This window comes from Borostomias antarcticus (genome assembly GCF_949987555.1).
Source record: "Borostomias antarcticus genome assembly, chromosome: 17".
Classification (NCBI taxonomy): domain Eukaryota; kingdom Metazoa; phylum Chordata; class Actinopteri; order Stomiiformes; family Stomiidae; genus Borostomias; species Borostomias antarcticus.
Genome location: NC_140250.1, coordinates 16,426,960 through 16,446,994, shown reverse-complemented (window position 1 = coordinate 16,446,994; position 20,035 = coordinate 16,426,960). Strand labels below are relative to the sequence as shown.

General features: G+C 45.5%; 1 protein-coding gene across 1 annotated transcript in view; it reads right to left on the bottom strand.

The window, feature by feature from the left end:
* dnah7 (dynein, axonemal, heavy chain 7) overlaps nucleotides 1-20,035 on the bottom strand; it is a gene marked incomplete at both ends in the record, with an annotated part of 109,454 nt that overhangs the window by 28,315 nt on the left and 61,104 nt on the right. The window contains 7 exons of the mRNA XM_084452028.1: nucleotides 2,327-2,481; nucleotides 9,550-9,713; nucleotides 13,031-13,216; nucleotides 15,110-15,290; nucleotides 15,495-15,841; nucleotides 16,600-16,930; nucleotides 18,048-18,277. Of these exons, the coding sequence (XP_084308154.1) occupies nucleotides 2,327-2,481; nucleotides 9,550-9,713; nucleotides 13,031-13,216; nucleotides 15,110-15,290; nucleotides 15,495-15,841; nucleotides 16,600-16,930; nucleotides 18,048-18,277 (1,594 nt within the window). The remainder of the gene's footprint in view (nucleotides 1-2,326; nucleotides 2,482-9,549; nucleotides 9,714-13,030; nucleotides 13,217-15,109; nucleotides 15,291-15,494; nucleotides 15,842-16,599; nucleotides 16,931-18,047; nucleotides 18,278-20,035) is intronic.

Sequence of the window (20,035 nt, the reverse complement as noted above, 5' to 3'; positions counted from 1 at the left end):
GTAAGTAAAGGTGAATATTGAACTATAGAAAAGTTATCTCATTGAGCTTTAGGCACCCTTCAGGCCCTCCAACGTTACTTACAGGTATTTGATAGTACTTGGTGTTTGAATACTAGTCCTCACGCAGCACTAGTGACCAGTGTGGGTTGTGCGTATCACACAGTACGTTCGCTCGCTGCTCCACTTTCATGGACTCTACATCGTAAGGCGTATACGTACAAATGTCACTTTGACACCATTTACCAAAATAATCAGTTATTTTCAACAATGCTTTATTTCCATCAAGTCGACACTTTCATCATTACAGCCACTTTCATGGAATCTAAATCAGAAGATAACCAAATAAGATGCGTGGGAACATGCATGCAAATAAATTATGTGCGCAACACTGATGACTGTGAGAAGTGCTGGAATTATTCTCAGTTATGGGGATGATTGCAGAATTCAAGAGACAAAGCAGCTGCCACAGGTGGGATATTAGGCCAACTATAGCCGACTAGACCACAATGTTTTATTCAGTGTATTTATAGGCCTACCCATGAACATGCATGTAGGCTATTTGAAATGAACCTCGTTAAACATGTCATCGCAGATTATTAACATGTAATGTATAATTCAAAATATTTAATGCATTTATTGGGAGTAGGCTATTGCCTAGGCATTGCCTACTGCATTTATTATTTGGTGTAATAGTCTGGTCTAGGCTATAGCCTACTGACCGATGATATTGTCATGATCTATAATACGACTATAGATATGCACATTGGTCTGCGCACATTTACCCGTGGCCGCCATCAGTGTGCAAGTAATTGCCACTCGACTCTAAATCCCCGCAAGTGATTATTTGAGGAACTGGGGTCCAGCCTAGCACTTTATCTTTGTTGGGTGAGAAGGTTCAAGGTTGCAGATGTGATGGAAGCGGTCATTACGACTTTCCCCTGTTAACTAAGTCAGTCAATCAATAATTTACCTTATGACTCAAGGCAATTGGAGGCTTCATATACAGTATTATCTACCATTAGGGATATGTAATTATAACTGCCATTATAGAACTCCAAATAGGGTTTTCCTTGACATGACGACAGCTTAGTTAGCACCCAGCATAGTACATAGTACAGTACATAGCATAGTACATAGAACAGTACATAGCATAGTAACCAGACCTGGTTTTGTTATGCAGATGAGCTCACATGCTAATTTCTTATGGCTCTGGAAAATGGCAGGCTTTTATGACTTTCTTATCACAAAACACGAGTGATTGCATGGGAACTAATGAGAGGGTATTATTTCAATAAAGAGCTTAGCTATAGAATGACTAATTGCTATCAAATACCTGTCCAAAAACAAAATACAGGATTGATAGAGAGCTACTGTACTGTATATGCCAAACGATGGACATATAGTGCTCTCTCTCTCTCTCTCTCTCTATCCCTACCTCTCTCGAAAATGTTCCTGGAAGGACACACTGCTTGTTTTTACGAAAAGCTGTCATATGCTTGTTTTTACGAAAAGCTGTCATAGTTGTCTGCCACTAAACATGGGACCTGACAGCGATTCCAGTTCAGCCCGTTTTTACGCCTTCATATTCTCTTCACATTCTCTCTCTCTCTCTCTCTCTCTCTCTCTCTCTCTCAGCTCTATGGCAAAACGAGAAACGGTACTTTTGCAAAAGAGGCTGTTGCTTTGGATGATGTGAGGATTTTTCCCAATGAAAAGTGGGTTTGTGTGAGGAAACTTACAAACACACAGGGCCAAAAGTCAAGTCTGCACGATAGCAGCAGGAACTGAGAAGAGACTACATCGGTGATCGAGCTAAAGGTCCAGAGGGAGATTAAATTGAACAAAGCAAGACATACAAACAAAAATGCTATCTAAGAGAGCTCGGGACCATCTGCACACACAGAGATGATAAGAGTCAGCTTGCCACTGAAAAACAGGCATAAAAACAATGGCACGTCAAACACAGTTGAGTACTGTGCTACATTCTAAAGGTCCTCAGGGTACATAATGTGGGCTTCATAAGAAATTGCACTTTGCTGGTGTGTATTCCCCCAGCTGCTTCTTTTAAGAGTAGAGAACAAAAGATCCCAAAATACAGAAGACCTCATTGCAGTATTTCTCATGCTGGCTCAGAGGAATGTTCTTATGGTGAAGAGAGCCCCCTTCAGGAGATATAGGGTACTGCACCATCCAGGAGACTGATGAGGATGAGCTCTGAGACTGATCGTTTCAGAATTACTACACACACACACACACAGGCACACACACACACACAGACACACACATGCATGCACGCACACACACACACACACAGAGGAGCTCTTACCCGGTGTGCCAAACTGGATGCAGTTTTCCAGGGTGCGTACGAAGTCAGCGTCACTCAGCTTGATGATGTGCAGGCTGTTGATCTTCTCCATGTTCTTCACCCACTTGTTGGCCTGGCCCTGGGGGTCGATCATCAGGGGCCAGCGCCTGGCGTTCCTGCAAACACACAGTTGCACATGACATGTACGCAAACACAAACACACGGACACACAAGAAAGTTAGGTAAACACACACACCGCACACACAGTCAAGACTATAAACACACAAAACCACAGACACACACACACACACACACACACACACACAGGGGAGGCTGTCGCGGGTCGTCTGATTCAAATCCCGGCTCCTCCTGATGACATGTCGAAGTGTCCTTGGGGAAGGCACTGAACCCCCAATTGCTCAGGCTAACCTTGCATGGCAGCTGCCGCCATTGGTGTGTGAATGTGTGTGTGAATGGGTGAATGAGAGGCCTTCATTGTAAAGCACTTTGGATGAAAGAGCTATATAAGTGCAGTCCATTTGCCATTACACACACACACACACACACACACACACACACACACACACACAGGACAGCTGAGCACCAGGGGGACAGTCAGATTGTTGAAACAAACGCTCTTTGGACTTAATGCACTTGATCATCCAATTCACTAAAGAAGAATTGTCCAAAACACAAACAGAGATCACCGATCTAAAGAAAGAAATGAACACCAAGTTCACCGCTCAACAACTCCAGGAAATGGAAGCGAGATGCTGTGAATTGATCTCCACGTACGAGAGGGAGATTGCAGAAGTGAAACTGAGCTAATACCGGAGAGACACCTTGGACTAGTACAGGCATTCCCAAACTGTGAGGCGGGCCTCCCCTGGGGGGCCCCAAAGAAATTCAGGGGAGGCGCGGAGGGATGGTTAATTGAAATACATGGGATTGAAATAAATAATGGGAGAGATGTATACTAAATTTGTGGATAGTGCAGAGAGAGCCTCCCCCCGCAGGCATGAATGTATTGTGCGAAAACGTCATAACGTTAACTAGCAACAGATGCCACCGAGCTAACTTAGCTGTGTAACGTTATGGGCTAGCTAACTCTGTCTTGCATAATGGACAAATTTTGGGGGTTGGGGGGGCGCGGGTGTGTCACTGTTTTCAGAGGGGAGGCCCACATTGATGGAGTTTGGGAACCCATGGGCTAGAACAACAACCGAGTCCAGGCATGTCTGTCTGACGCACCCCGCCGTCCACATGAACGTGATGCCTCTGAGTTGTCGTTTGATCCGCTGACGGCCCGGGAAACCAGGGCGCATCTGCCACGTCTAGACCACCACCTTTTTTTGACGCACCCCGCCGCCCCACGGCGAGAGACGGCCAGCGGGGGGGGGGGGGGGGGGTGGGCAGACGACGGACGTACTGAACGCTACCAACCTTCCCAGCATGCACCTGACTCCAGATGAACTTTCAGCGTTACCTGAGGGTCTATCTCGTGTGCCCTTCAAGCTTGCTAACTCGTTCGAAACCAGAGTACAACTTTTCAGGTTCTTCAGAGCTGTCAAACTAAGAGTGTTCTTTGTTCCTCCCCTGACCGAGGACCCGCCTATTCAAATCATACATATTGGTTCCAGCCTGAAGCCTAAAAGTACTTTTATGCCCCCGGTTAACTATTCCTCTGTGGCCACTTTTTGCAGGCTAGTTGAACAGGATACCTCGCTCTGTTTAAAACTGATCAAACTAAAGCTTTCTCTAAGTCATTGTTGAAAGAGCGCCAAGCACTTGATTGTTTGTCTAAGGATTCTTCTATTGTGATAATAAGCGCTGTCATGGGGGGCGCTGTGGTGATTCAAAATATGGAAGCATATAGAAGCGGAATTTTGCGCCAATTGTCAAACAGAGACTTTTACAGACCCTTAAGTTATGATCCCACTCTTACATTTTCCCAAGAGATTAACATTGTTCTCAGCAAAGCCAAAGAGGGTCTGTTCAAAAAACGAAGTTGACTTCATGTGCCAGCAACACCCTGTATGCCCTACCCTTCCAAAAATCCATAAATCATGTATTGAGCCAGTTCCCGGGCGCCCTATAGTTGCTGGTAACCAATCTGACCCATCAACACCAACACAGCAACAGTATACCACCACGGCCAACCAAGTTGCGCATCAGCTGCTGCTCAATGGGAAATCCACCACCAGACAGCCAAGACCAAAGGTAGACCGACATCAGTACTCCCAAAACACTGGACTGACTGAGCCCTTCTCCCCTGAAGAGCTCAACATCAGCATCAAAGCCCTTAAAACTGGCAAAGCCATCGGCCTGGACAATATTTTCACAGAGGAGATCAAGCACTTTGGACCTCTGACACGAAAGTGGGTCCTTGAGCTGATGAACAACTGCATGCTGACAAGAAACATCCCAAAGATCTGGAGGAAAACTAAAATCATCGCTCTTCTAAAACCCGGTAAAGATCCAGCATATGCAAGGAGCTTCCGCCCAATCTCCCTGGTATGCCACCCGTACAAGCTGTTCGAGCGCCTGATCCTCAACAGGCTTGCCCCAGTCACTGAACCAGCTGTCATCCCTCAACAGGCTGGATTCCGACCTGGCAAATCCACAAGTCAACTTCTGAATCTCACACAACATATTGAAGACGGGTTCCAGAAAGGACTGGTGACAGGAGCCGTCTTTGTTGATCTGTCTGCCGCGTATGACACTGTAAACCACCGCCTCCTCCTGAAAAAGATCCTGGAGAATACCAAAGACCTGGCACTCACAGACCTCATTGGAGCCCTTCTGAAAGATAGGCGCTTCTATGTTGTCCTTAACAACAAGCAAAGTCGCTGGAGACGACAACGGAACGGATTGCCTCAAGGTAGTGTGCTGGTTCCACTACTATATAACACCTACACCAATGACCAGCCAATGGACCAGAACACTGAGCGGTTCATCTACGCTGACGACCTCTGTGTAACATCCCAGGAGAGTACGTTTGAAGCTGTAGAAGCGAATCTCACCTCAGCCCTAGATGAGCTACTCCTCTACTACGAGCGCAACCACATACACGCAAACCCTGCGAAGACTCAAGCATGCTCGTTCCATCTCAGGAACCGGGAAGCAAACAGACCCCTTAACATCACATGGTCTGGAACACCTCTTGAGCACTGCACCAACCCTGTCTACCTTGGTGTAACACTGGACCGCACCCTCTCCTACAAGGAACATGTCAAGAACACCAAACTGAAGGTTAACTCCCGAAATAACATCCTCCGGAAGCTGACCAACTCCAAATGGGGAGCCACAGCGCACACATTAAGATCTACTGCTCTGGCCCTGTGCTACTCCTCTGCAGAATATGCATGTCCTGTCTGGGAGAGATCAACCCATGCCAAGAAACTAGACCCAGCGTTGAATAACACCTGCCGCTTAATGACTGGCTGCTTGAAGCCCACCAACATAAACAACCTGCACCTCCTCACTGGAATTGCCCCTGCTGATGTGAGACGGGAAGTCACCAGCCGAGCAGAGATGACCAAGGCCACCAGTGATGAACGCCACCTCCTCTACGGACGCGTACCCCCGGCCCAACGGCTGAAGTCCAGGAGAAGCTTTCTCAGCCATGTCCAGCCCCTAACAACATCACAGGAAGAAACCATACTCCAACTATGGACTAAAAGGCTTGAGGACGACCCCCCTCCCATTGAAATGGGTATCCCTCCCTCTGAAGCCCTCCCTCCAGGCTCAGAAGCACAATGGGTCCAGTGGAAGACGCTAAACCGCCTGAGAACAGGAACAGGGCGATCCAAAGCTGCCATGGCCATGGTGTAAAGACATGGGAAACTGTCATATAACCAACCAGCTTCAAAGACACGAAAGAGAGAGAGACCAATCTCTTACTGAACCTATATCTAAACCTACGTATATCTGAACCTATATCTGAATCTATATCTGAACCTATATCTGAACCTACAGTATATCTGAACCCATATCTGAACCCATATCTGAACCTACGTATATCTGAACCTATATCTGAACCTACTGTATATCTGAACCTGCAGTATATCTGAACCCATATCTGAACCTATGTATATCTGAACCTATATCTGAACCTATATCTGAACCTGCAGTATATCTGAACCCATATCTGAACCTACGTATATCTGAACCTATATCTGAACCCATATCTGAACCCATATCTGAACCTACGTATATCTGAACCTATATCGCAATATACTGACTTCCACATTAAAGAATGAATCTTCCAACTTCCTTCTTATTTGAAAGACACCACAGATTTTCATAATAAAATGTCTTCTATTCAGGATCCTCAAACTACGGACATTTTATGCACTATGGACATTGTAAGCCTATGCACAAATGTCCCTCACAAAAAGGGTTTGGAGGCACTTTCCCATTTTCTCGATTCAAGAGTGAACCAGACCCCCCCCCCCCCCCCCCCCCCCCTCCAGAGTGTCAGCATGGGCAGTTCACGTTCTCCCAATTATGCCAATCTTTCTATGGGAAAGTTTGAAAATCAGTATGTACAGTATACCACAACAATCCTTTTCTGTCTATGATAAAAGGTTGGTTATTCTATGCCGATGACATTTTTTGCATACAGGCTCTGTTGCTGAATAAGAGGCTTTCAGCATTTATTTAAACTGTAAAATGCTTACTATCAGAATTTCCTTGGAGCACAGTAGAGACTGTCGTTTCTGGATGTACTTGTGAACAAAGCTGATCACCTCAGTATCTGTGTCTATAGAAAACAGACTGATAGAAATACCCTGCTGCACTATAGCAGATATCACCCCAGGGGTTTGGAGAAGGCTCCTCTTAAGCCAACTCTTAAGAGCTAAAATAATCTGTCATTGTCAGCAATGACAGCACTTTCAACGTGCAAGCTCTTGACATGTGTGACTGTTTCGGAGAAAGAGGATATAAGGATCAGCTTGTTGTGAATTGCCTCGACGAAGCAAAACATATCGATAGACAGTGTTTGTTGGCCTCGAATCTCCTCCCCAAGAGGGACGGAGGAATTGTAATGTGCCCAAGAGAGGCTAATATTAATATCCCAAGAGATCAAGAGATGTGTCACTAAACACTAAACACACTAGTAATCTAGTGAGCCCTTAGTAGTCCGTTCTTTTAAAGATCTGCCCATTTTTGCACCAAAACAAGCCAGCAGCTTAAAGGGCTCTTTGGTCAGAGCTGACTGCTTTGTTCCTCCTCTGAATGCTCTCTCTAGTTTGCCAGGTGGAAATGTCCGTTTCCAACGTTACCCAGTGTAACGCCATGACTAGAGGCCATTCCTCCATCCTCACACTGCTAAAAAAAAAAGATAGAGACGTAACAGGAACATCTGTAGAACAGAATATGTGGTCTACCTCCTCAAATGCCTGTGTGGGCTAGCCTACATACAGTAGGTAAAATGACTAGAGAGTTAAAAACTAGGATTTCTGAGCACAAAAGCTGTATAAGGAACAAAGACGATAAATCCCCAGCGGCCAGACATTTTAATTCAGCTGGCCACCGCGTCTGCTCTTTCAAACCCCAGGGAATAGAGGTGGTCCACCGTCTAAAGAGGGGTCGATAGGAACAGACTATTATTAGAGAGAGAAGCAGCCTGGATCCACACACAGTACTGTTCTACAAACCCTAAAGGTCCAAAATGAAGAGTTGCTTTTTATGAATGAATCTTTATCTGTAAGGAACCATGTCCTTCCATTGTCCAGAGAAGTGCTCTGAGGAACCACTTGACTCAGTTATTATTGTTGTTACTGCTGTTATTATTTTTCTTAGTATTTTTGCTTTTCCCTACACAGGGTCGCATGGCTCTTAACGCTTAACTTTTCCTTGCACATGCTATGCATTCCCCTATACACTGATTTTAGTGTTGATCGGGTTCTACTTTTTCTACATTGTTGATTCTGTATTTATTCTATATTGATGATTGTGTGTTTGGCTGATAATTATGTAATTTTTACACATTGAAGATATGTATTTTCTCTATAATGTTGATGATGCTCATTTGTCTGCAATTATTGCCTACAATGATTTTTAATATATTTATATGGTAAGGCCCATTTCCTAGTACATGCTAGGCCTTAATGCTAGGCCCTTGTCCTATATTTTCCTGCTCTGCTAGGACACACTAGGCGTCCTATACACATGTGGATCCTATTGGCTATTAGTGATTCTATGTTGTGATTGGCCAATGCCCTGCACCCCTTACCTATATAACTGCCTGTCTCTATTGTGAACCTTATGCTGATGATGGCTTAAGGCCAGAACGTGTCTGCCCATTCAAACTTTAAAGACTACACCGTCTGCCTGGTGAGTGCCAGTTCTGTTCTGTTCTTTGTTGGCGGTCAGAGCCGGCCAGACATCCCGGGAGGGGAGGGGCCTCCCGTAGTCCCTGAGTGAGCCAACAGAGCACCGCAAGAGAGCTGACTGAGAGGCCTGGCACAGCAGGGGGGCGAGCGTCCCCCCCCGTGCTCAGTCAGCTCACAGCATGGCGTCCGCACAGCTCATCTCATGTGATTAAAGAGCCGGTCGCAGCATCACACCGCTGATTGCAACTCAGATTAGGCGAGTGATGTGAAGTGAAGGGAGACCGTGAGACTCGATACCATCTGGTGAGCGTGACAGTATAATCCACACCTAGTCGAAATGTAACCCTGTATTTGTTGTGGAGAGACTCGAGATGCAACATGGCTGCCGTACATCATCTCAGGGGGGGTTGCTCATCACAGACGGAGGATGAGGTCATGAATCTTCACGCAAAGTAATGTTCCCTAGAGTTGGTAGGATGGAAGGGTTGCAAATACATGACCATGTATAATATATGAGACCATGACAGCATGATAATATGATCTCTTACCGTGTCAGTGGGGAACCCATATTTGGATGGAAGATCGTTGTAGTTTATGAAGGGATTTTAGGGTCTAACCTTGAGGGGCTCTCCGAAGAGCTATCATTATGCTTATTTGAAACCTTGGTTTTTAATATGCTTTGTTCTTACGGTATAAAATTAATAAGATGATGTAGCGTGAAAGTAAGAAGTAAGTAAGTAAGTAAGTAAGCTTTATTTATATAGCACTCTTCACAGCACGGATGCACAGAGTGCTTTACAGTAATAAATTAAGAAATTTCGCTGCATTTCCAGTCCTTCTGAATCGCAGCTGTCTAGTGGTGAAAGCCCTCTGGTTTCACATGGTTTGGGGGCGTGTACTTACGAGATGATGATGCCGTTGTCTATAGAGAAGCTGTCGGAGGGCAGGCCAGCGATGGTCCAGCTGCGGATCTTGACCGGTTCGCCCAGAGAGCTCGTCAGAGACATGCTGCTGGAGCAGGGGATCTCTCTGGTCTTACACAGCTCCATCCACTCCTCAGTCTGAGACTGGGGATACACACACACACACACACACACACACACAGATTACATTATCATACACCCATACCCGTGCACAAACACACACACACACACACACACACAGGGGTGAAAATTTACTTTTTGGCTCACGGTGAGTCACCTGCCAAGGGGACTGTAGATGAAAAAATCTACCGGCCAAGTATTTTTTTTTTTCAGATAGCCTTCCCAAATCTAGTCACCAATTGGAAATTTTACCTGCATTTGGCCGGTAGCAGGTGTTAATTTTCAGCCCTGCACACACACACACACACACACACACACACGCACATAAACAGACCCTTGCCCCCACAGACATATGCTGGACCATTGGCCTGGGCTTCCGGGGCTTAACTCCTGGGTGTTTTATACATTACATTGCAGTCATTTAGCAGACGCTTTTATCTGAAGAGACAGACAATAATTGCATTTAATGTAGGAAAAGCCAGTGTACTACTACTTGCCAGAACTCACAAGGGTATCTCATTCTAAAACAAGTGACTAAGAGCATAATCTAGTGCTGAAGGAAAAGTGTAAGAATAGCAATCTAAAATATAATAGGTGATTAAGAGGGAGGATCGTGCTAGTACTTCTTGAAGAGATGAGTTTTGAGCCTGCGACAAAAGATGGGCAGTTACTCTGCTGTCCTGACATCAGTGGGCAGTTCGTTCAACCACTGCGGGGCCAGGACAGAGAAGAGCCGTGTCGATCGTCCGCAGGGGCCTCGGAGTGACGGGGCAGCCAGTCGCCCTGAGGTAGCAGAGCGTAGCGGTCGGGAGGGGGTGTAGGGTTTGACCATTGCCTGGAGGTAGGAGGGAACTCTTCCTTTCATTGCCCTGTAGGCTAGTGCCAGAAAAACTGGATGCGAGCTGCTACAGGGAGCCAGTGTAGGGAACGGAGAAGGGAAGTTGTGTGGGAGAACTTGGGGTGGTTGAATAAAAAAATAAATATAAATATTTTTTTATTTATTTTTTTTACAAAAAATAAATCCGGGGCCATATATATTAATTTGTCATTCCGATCATGCATTAAAGACCTTGAAAATAATATATCATATGCAAGTAGCCTCCATTTTGGGTCCTCTGTGTGTCATTCAAGATAACGGCTGCTCACTACTTGGCATGCGTGCATTTTGAGTGACAGTTGGCGCGAGAGAGAGCAAGAGAGAGAGAGAGAGAGAGAGAGAGAGAGAGGGAAAGTGCACACTGGAATCGTGACCCTAAGAATCAAAATCTAGTTGAATCTTGAGATCACTACTGATTCCCACTCTATTAGTCTTCTTCACTTTAAACTTAGCCCTAGCCAATAAAGCATGTTGCACAATATTCATTTTAGTGTCTGAAATAACTTGAAAATGGTGCAATTATCGGGTGAAAATCTAAAGATTTCTGGGGATAAGCAATTAGGTAGTTAGATAAGTATTTATGGCCAGTAGTTAACTTACAGTAGTCTATTTTGTTTATAAATTGTGTTACAGCATGTAAAATGTATTTAGTTAATTATGTATAACGATTGTGCTGCTGGAAAGCATAGCTGTAGCCCAGCGCTCTGTCCCTCTGTAGCCTAGCGCTCTGTCCCTCTGTAGCCCAGCGCTCTGTCCCTCTGTTCTTCTGTAGCCCAGCGCTCTGTCCCTCTGTAGCCCAGCGCTCTGTTCCTCTGTAGCCCAGCGCTCTGTCCCTCTGTTCTTCTGTAGCCCAGCGCTCTGTCCCTCTGTAGCCCAGCGCTCTGTCCCTCTGTAGCCCAGCGCTCTGTTCCTCTGTAGCCCAGCGCTCTGTCCCTCTCTAGCCCAGCGCTCTGTCCCTCTGTAGCCCAGCGCTCTGTCCCTCTGTTCTTCTGTAGCCCAGCGCTCTGTCCCTCTGTAGCCCAGCGCTCTGTCCCTCTGTTCTTCTGTAGCCAAGCGCTCTGTCCCTCTGTAGCCCAGCGCTCTGTCCCTCTGTAGCCCAGCGTTCTGTTCCTCTGTAGCCCAGCGCTCTGTTCCTCTGTAGCCCAGCGCTCTGTCCCTCTGTTCTTCTGTAGCCCAGCGCTCTGTCCCTCTGTAGCCCAGCGCTCCTTTCCTCTGTCCCTCTGTAGCCCAGCGCTCTGTCCCTCTGTAGCTCAGTGCTGTCCCTCTGTCCCTCTGTAGCCCAGCGCTCTGTCCCTCTGTAGCCCAGCGCTGTCCCTCTGTAGCTCAGCGCTGTCCCTCTGTCCCTCTGTAGCCCAGCGCTCTGTCCCTCTGTAGCCCAGCCCCTCTAGCTGTGACACACAGCCCAGCGCTCCGTTCCTCTCCGCTGCACCACCTTGATATCAGAACGGCCCTCAGCTGCGTTTGCCGTTCCCAGCTGTTGAAATGCCTGGAGGCGGCTGCAAAGTGTTTCCAGAGGTCTTTATTCATCTCTAAACACCCACAGAGAACCAACAGCATGAGCAACACAACATTCAACTTGAGAAGATGAGAAAATAGCACCGAGTCCCTATTTCCTGTGAACGTTGCCGTACTGCTTACAGAGTTGCATGTAAAACTAGCTCATCAAGGCTTGTTTTTGCGCTTTCTGCGATTTTAATTTAAGGCACTTGGGGAACTCCATTAAGATGGTATAAATCCTTAACGCTAATACTTATTCCCCACAAACGCAAAGCATTTTGACCGGTCATCTATATTTTATGAATGGCCCTTGTTTGTTGTTAAAAAATCCCCACGAGAGGAGCCGAATGCACTGATAAGGTCTTTAGGGAGACACTCTTTAATGCAGTCCCTTTGAGCCTCACAAAATAACAAGTTTAAATATTTTAAATATCTCCCGCCCCCTGTATAGACAGATACACTCATGTTTTCCACAGGGGCATACTCTATGTCATAATGTTCCTATTAGGCCCCAATACTAAAACCAAATCCGTTTATATCTTTATGTGCATCATATGTCCCTGTATGGAAGTGTTAAAACCTATAAGGGGGCACATCTAAACGCATAGCCCAAATAGTCGATGAGTCCCATTGTGATTGTGTGAAGTTAGCTGCCCTAAGCCCTAATTCAGCATAATGTCTCAAATAGACGAGTCCGACGTCAATTAATTATAGACCGCTTCAAGGAATGTTCATATTCATAACACTAACACCACTTTGGTCCATCTCAACATCTGGTTTGTTGTGACGATAACACTGTCCAGTTCTATTTAGGGAGGCTTCGCTCCTATTGGTGTATCCATCTGTCACATGGATGGATGGATGGATGGATGGATGGATGGATGGATGGATGGATGGATGGATGGATGGATGGATGGCAGATCAGCTACCTTTTAGATACCTCCATAGAAGGCCATGTTATGCGTACCTGTCGGTAGCTGGAGGTGAAGGCCCCCAGGTAAGCCACGATGGCGGCCGAGATGAGGATGTCCCCGGTCAGGTTGGTGTAGAGCTCTCCCAGGCTGAAGGCCGTCTCGCTCCAGCGTGTCTTCTCCCCCCCAAGGCCTCCGATCAGCTGCTCGGCCCGGTCCAGCTTCTTACTGCACAGGTCCACCTGCAGGGAACCACGGGGAGCTGAGCTGTCGTATCAATCAATCAATCAAAGCTTTATTTGTATAGCGCATTCCATACACAGAGGCAACACAATGCGCTTTACAGAGAACAAGGGAGGTGGGCATATGTCCCACCTCTACATATTCCAGAGGGAAGCAAAAAAAACAGCCGGGGGCCAGAAAGGTGAGATATATATGTTTGCCCTGTTGACTAAAACCTAGTTTAAATCTATGGAACAAGAACGAGGAAGAGAGAAGAGATGAGAAGAATGTTTCTGATTGGCTGGAAAACCAAGACGTTTCACAATAATATTCAATATCATTCCAAGCATTGAATTTAAAGAACAAAGAAAAAAAGAAGAAGGAGAAAGTGGAAGAGGGAGAGGGAAAAGAATTGTGCTGATTTCATATTCCAAACATTTGCCCTGTGGCACAGGCCTGCTTTCTGTCCCCAGAGCTAAAACTAAACATGGAGAAGCATTTCCTGCATTTCGTTTTATATTACCTTTTATGTGTTTCTTGCACTTTGTCTTGATGCTTTTAATGTCTCATGTAAAGCACTTTGAATTGCCTTGTTGCTGAAATGTGCTCTACAAATAAACTTGCCTTACCTTGCTTTGCCTGTGAGGTTACTTTTGGGTAACTGGTTACTTTTGGGAGGATATGAATAATTGCAATAAGCAATATTTCAAACATTTTCAGGAACACAACAATATGATTGAAGTCTACACCCATGTTTTTTTTCGCTGCTTTTGGAACCCTTTTGAACACCAAAAGAGCATCGACAAGATTCTCCCGGCTGTCCCAGGTGATCTCAGCAGAAGTAAATTACTCATTACCCTGCACTTCTACCATCAGAACCTTCTCACCATGAAAAGCAGCCAGGCTAAGCAGCCAGGGGAGTGTTGTGAGATTGTCCTGGAGGATGCGGGATAGAAAGGGAAGATGGGAAGAGAGCACAATCGACATGCTCCTCCCTTTCAGATGCCCAGACAAGCGGATCAGACAGCTGAGATGTCGGCGTGAAGGGGAGGACGAGAGAACATGAAAGCAGGCGAATTGAGACACGGGGAACAGAGGCATATTTCTATCAATTAAGGATTGGGTTGAGAAAAGAAAGCCTCAGCTGCAACTTCATAGCGTACACAGAAACTGTAAACAAATAAACATTAAGAAAATAATAAACAAATAAACAAACATTACGGAAGGGTGAAACTCCTTTGAACCTCATAAGGCCAACTTTGATTTTTTCTTTTAAAGAAATGAAAGATGTCGGCTCTGTCCGGATAGATACCTTTGATGGATTTGGGTGAGAGGTGGATTTTGTAAGCGTTTAATTTCAAACGTGAGACAGCGCTGATGATTTGATGTCTTCGACTGCTCTTACAACCGTTGGTTGACGTACCAGGATTCAGCCCTGGATCACGAAGCTACAGCGCTGATAGATCAGCCTGCCCAGCTCATCTTTTGGTGCTGTACTGTAACTGAGTCCAGCGTCTGCTATAGGGATGTTAATAGTTAATCGACTATTGATTAATTGCCGATAAGAATTTACTCAAGTAAGATTTGGTTACTCGATTAATTGCTTGTTAATGGAACAGAACTTTTTTGGGGGGGAACGAACGTTGTCAACGGGAGTTGTGTGAAATGTAATCATGATTTAAGGTCTGACTGCACATGAGGGCGCCACGCCATGTAGTGAAGGCTAATTGGGATGCTGGGAAATTTCAACGACACAGCGGAAGAAGACACAAAAATGAAGCGAGCAAAGCGCAGTCCGGCGCGGGACGTTCTTATCAATTAATCCACTATCGTTTGTTAAGGTTAACAGTTATCGATGAATGAAATTCCTTGAATTTTGCGACCCTAGTCTGCTCTCCTCATGCTCCACTGACCTGGTTCTCCAGGTCAGCCTTCTTGTTCTTATTGGCCTCCAGGGTTTCCTGCAGCTTGGCCAGTTTGTCCTGGACCTCTCTGAGGGCGGACTGCTTTTTACGCAGGCTCTCCATGGCCACCTTCAGCTCCCCCTCGGCCTGGGCCAGCTTCTCTTTTTTAGGGGCGACCACTTTGGCCACTCTGGGGGAGAAGGAGTTCATCAGTAAGTGGGCTGGATTCTACTGTATCTACATTCGGCTCACGATTCACGGCTTAAGAGATGACATGACAGTCTTCTACAAACCACACAAGTCGAAACCTGTGTTCAAATTGAAAGGATCCTCAAAGAATCTAATGAAAAATGTAAAACTGAAATCACATGAGCAGGAGAGCTGCTTGGCTTACTTGTCGTAGGACTCCATGGCTCGCACCCACTTGCACAGGCCCTCAGCTGCAGTGGAGGCGGTTCGGATCTTCTCCGGGACGAAGTCGGGATTGATGATGTATTTGTTCCGGATGATGGCGATGAGGTTGGGTGGGATGTTGTCCTTGTCGTACTCGTGAAGGCTCTGGAGGAACTTCATGTCTCCTAGGAGCTTCTTGGCCGGGCCCCAGAAGTCCTCCACCTTCTTCCCGGAGCCCGAGGGGTCGGGGACGCGGTCGGGCTTCAGGCCCTTCAGGATGCAGATGGCCTCCATGACCAGCTTGACCGCTGGCGGGGGGCTCTTCATGGACTTGACCACCGTGATGTCCTGGATGAGGAGATACAAAGGCAGACATGGGTTTTATTTGTGTTATTTTTTGTATTGTTGTCCAGTACTTGCTATGGAATTAAAGGTGATTACAGTGCACAGAGAGTTTGGAGAGAGCCTCAACAACGCTAGATTATTTACTCTCTGGCATGAGGACGACATCAATCTGGGATTCCAACAGACATTACATTTACATTACAGTCATTTATCAGACGCTTTTATCCAAAGCGACTAACAATAATTGCATTTAACGTAGGAAAAGCCAATGTACTACTACTACTTGCCAGAACTCACAAGTGCATCTTCTTTCTAAGACAAGTGACTAAGAGCATAATCTAGTACTGAAGGCAAGATGCAAGAATAGCAATCTAGAATACAATACAGTAGGTGCTTAAGACGGTATAGAGGTGTATAAAATGAGTTCTCAGGGCAGAAATATGACCGCTCATACAGCTCAGGTACACTCAGTTCAGGTACACTCAGCTCAGGTACACTCAGTTCAGGTACACTCAGCTCAGGTACACTCAGCTCAGGTACACTCAGCTCAGGTACACTCAGTTCAGGTACACTCAGCACAGGTACACTCAGTTCAGGTACACTCAGCACAGGTACACTCAGCTCAGGTACACTCAGCTCAGGTACACTCAGCTCAGGTACACTCAGCTCAGGTACACCCAGCTCAGGTACACTCAGTTCAGGTACACTCAGCACAGGTACACTCAGCTCAGGTACACCTGTAACGGACCACACGCCCACACCTGGTTGGTGAGGGTGTCCAGAGCGGCCAGCGCCGACTCCAGGATGGGCAGGGCGATGGCCAGGTCGGCGTCGCACTCGTCCTTGATGGCCTTGGCTGCCGTGGCCTGCTCGTTGGCCACCGCCTCGTCCACCTTCACCACCTTCTCCGTCTTGGCCACCTCCGCCGACTCGCGCTCGATGACCGCCATCATCTCGTCCACCTCCTTGCTGGCCACGCGCAGCTGGGGCTGCAGGGCCTCCAGCTCCCCCTGCATGCTGGCCACCTGGGCGGCGGCCGACTCCAGCTTCTCCAGCCCCACCTCATAGCGCCGCTTCAGCTTCATCACCTCCCTGGAGGAGCCGTTCCGTTCAATTAAATTAGGGAGGCACCCATATGAACATTTGGGCCGATACCGATAACAGATATTAAAGGACAATGCTCGTTTTTGACAACCTGGACCTTATTTACGACATATTATAAGACGTTTGACTCACCGAGATCACTTAGGTGTAGTTCGGAGGCATGTAGAAGAAATTTAAAATCCAGCGCGAGCCAGTATATCCATGTAATGGCGGTGGTAAGCACAACTAGCGATTCATCAAGACAGATTGATGAAAACAACCGTTTCGCAGCAGAAAATAGATTTTTAGAAACTGCATTCTAAGTGCCCCGACGACCGCCATTACATGGATATACTGGCTGGCACTGGATTTTAAATTTCTTCTACAGTACATGCCTCTGAACTACACCAAAGTGATCTCGGTGAGTCAAACGTCTTATAATATGTCGTAAATAAGGTCCAGGTTGTCAAAAACGAGCATTGTCCTTTAACATTGCTGTCATGGCCGATAACCGATATTTACCGATGACGATATGTTTTGGATAAAAACACGTTTCTATGATAATCAAGTGTTACACATACTGAAAAACACATGGAAACACTGTCTCCATTTCCAAAACATTTGGAAAAGCAAATCTTAGATTTACTGAATTGTTTCCTCTCAAAAACAACACACACAACAGCAGCTAGACAGAAATAATTATCGGTTGTTCACATCGGCCCTGTTTTGCACATCAGACCGATACCGATATGATTGCCGATATATCGTGCATCCCTAAATTGAATTCAATTCAAACTTTACTTCAGACGCAGCCCACAATGTTCAGTTCAGTTCAGTGTTTCACAGGGTTGGATGTAGTTATCATCAGTTGGTCATCGTATCTCTGGAGTATGTAGGGGTGGGACCTATGCCCACCCCCCATTGTTCTCTGTAAAGCACATTGTGTTGCCTCTGTGTATGAAATGTGCCATACAAATAAAGTTTGATTTGATCTTTATCAAGGAGTTAATCATGGCAGTTGAAATCAAGTGGAGCATATACCACTATCCTCAATGAATACTCTCTTCCAAATGGCACTGAAAAGAAGGAGAAAGATGAAGAAAGACTTTGTTTTTGAAAACCGTACGCTCTCTTCTTCTCCAGCAGGGCCTTGAAGGTGGAGATGAGCTCCAGGTAGGAGGTGGGCGTGACGTAGTTGTGGCGCTGCAGCTCCGACAGGAAGCGGGCGGACAGCGCGATGGTGGAGGTGTGGAAGCTCTTGCACATGTTGATGCAGCCCGCGCGCGATTCCTCCGTCATCTCGATGTCTTCCAGGAAGCGCGAGGCCACAGCCTGTAGGGCGTCCTCTGGCCAGCTCTGTGATGAGAGGAGGGGATGAGGTACATGTCAAGACCCAAGCATACATACTACTAGCCTAATAATAATACACTGCATGTATTACTTTTAGTTATTTAGTACAGTTATAAACTACTCTGCCCCGCCGAAGCTAACCGCAGTAGCTACACAAACAGTGAAACTCTGAAACTTTGTCACAAGATAAAACATATATTGAGAAGTTAAATTTCACTATATCTAAATTTTTAAGAAAAAAAAGAGTAGTTACTGCGGTCAGCCTCTGCAGGTCCTTACTGTACACAGATGTAAATAACGCTCCTGTTCTTCCATCTCTATTCCCCAGCACTGTTCACATATTTAAATGTGCGTGAAACATGCAAAGCCAGAAGTAATGTGACTGCAGAATGCATTGTTGTTTGAATAATACCACATTATGGAGATGATGTTACTCGTCATTTGGCAATACAAATCTTAAAATTAATATTAATGAATGATAAATTATGATGTACCCCCTATGCCATACCACCTTGCAACTCCTCTATGGCAACGCCAACTGTTAGCCCCAACACAGTTCAAGGCTGATGTTGGCATGTTTTAAAAGCTGAAAAGACTTTAAAAATCTCTGAAGCTCCAGACTCTTTTAACACTGCATAACTTTAAAGCTCAACTCACAGACTTTTTAAAGGAGTAGTAAAGGGAAAATGCATGTTTAGCCCTGTTTTAAGGTCAAAGTTGACAAAGCTAGCATTTTTGAGAAAGCTGATAATTGCTCTACCACCGTTTTGGTCATACAATGGATGTGGATGGGCATCTTGAAAAATCATTAAAAACATGTTAAACTCTCGATTTCAAAGACAATAAGCTCAACGAGGGTGTAATTGGTGTCCGTTGGTGTTCTGACATCAAATTCGCCGCAAAGTATGAATCCTGTAGGGTTTTATTGATCATTTTATGAAATCCATTGACTTGTATTGAAGCGACCGTTGTAGATGTGTAGATCAATCCGCAGAGGGGATTCAGGAAGCGGAACTACTTACGGTAGCTATTGTTATTGTTTATGTTGCTAGGCTACCTAGTTTGCGGAAGTTTACACATGTATGTGCTGCGACTAAATAGTTCTATGCTAAATATTTAAAAAAGCCTTCCCAGATTAACTAGAATCTTACTTTATGGCGAATTATATGCCAGAACGCCAACTAACACCTAGGTGAGTTTCTTGTCTTTGAAATTGAGAGTTTAACATATTTTTGAATGATTTCAAAAAAAAAAAAAAGAGATGCCCATCCACATCCATTGTATGACCAAAACGGTGGTAGAGCAATTATCAACTTTCTCGAAAATGCTAGCTTTGTCATCGTTTTGATCTGAACCATTGTATATGATCATAAATAACCTTAAAACAGGGCTAAACGTGCATTTTCCCTTTACTACTCCTTTAATGACTGATTTGGGAGTGTGCAAATACTTTACTACATAATGTTTATTGGTCATTGTACACCCTGTAGTAATGGTGCATGTTTATGATGCTAATCTAACTTGGTCTGTCTTTGTTTTAGTTTGGTGTTTTGTTTATTTTTATGCTGCCATTTTGGTCAGGTGCAGCTCGAAAAAGGCTCTACCTGGTTAAATAAAGGTTAAATTAAAAAAAAAGTAGAAGCAGACCTGGAACCAGTCGATGGTGCAGCTCTACCTGGTTAAATAAAGGTTTAATAAATAAAAAACTGTACAGTAGAAGCAGACCTGGAACCAGTCGATGGTGCAGCTCTATCTGGTTAAATA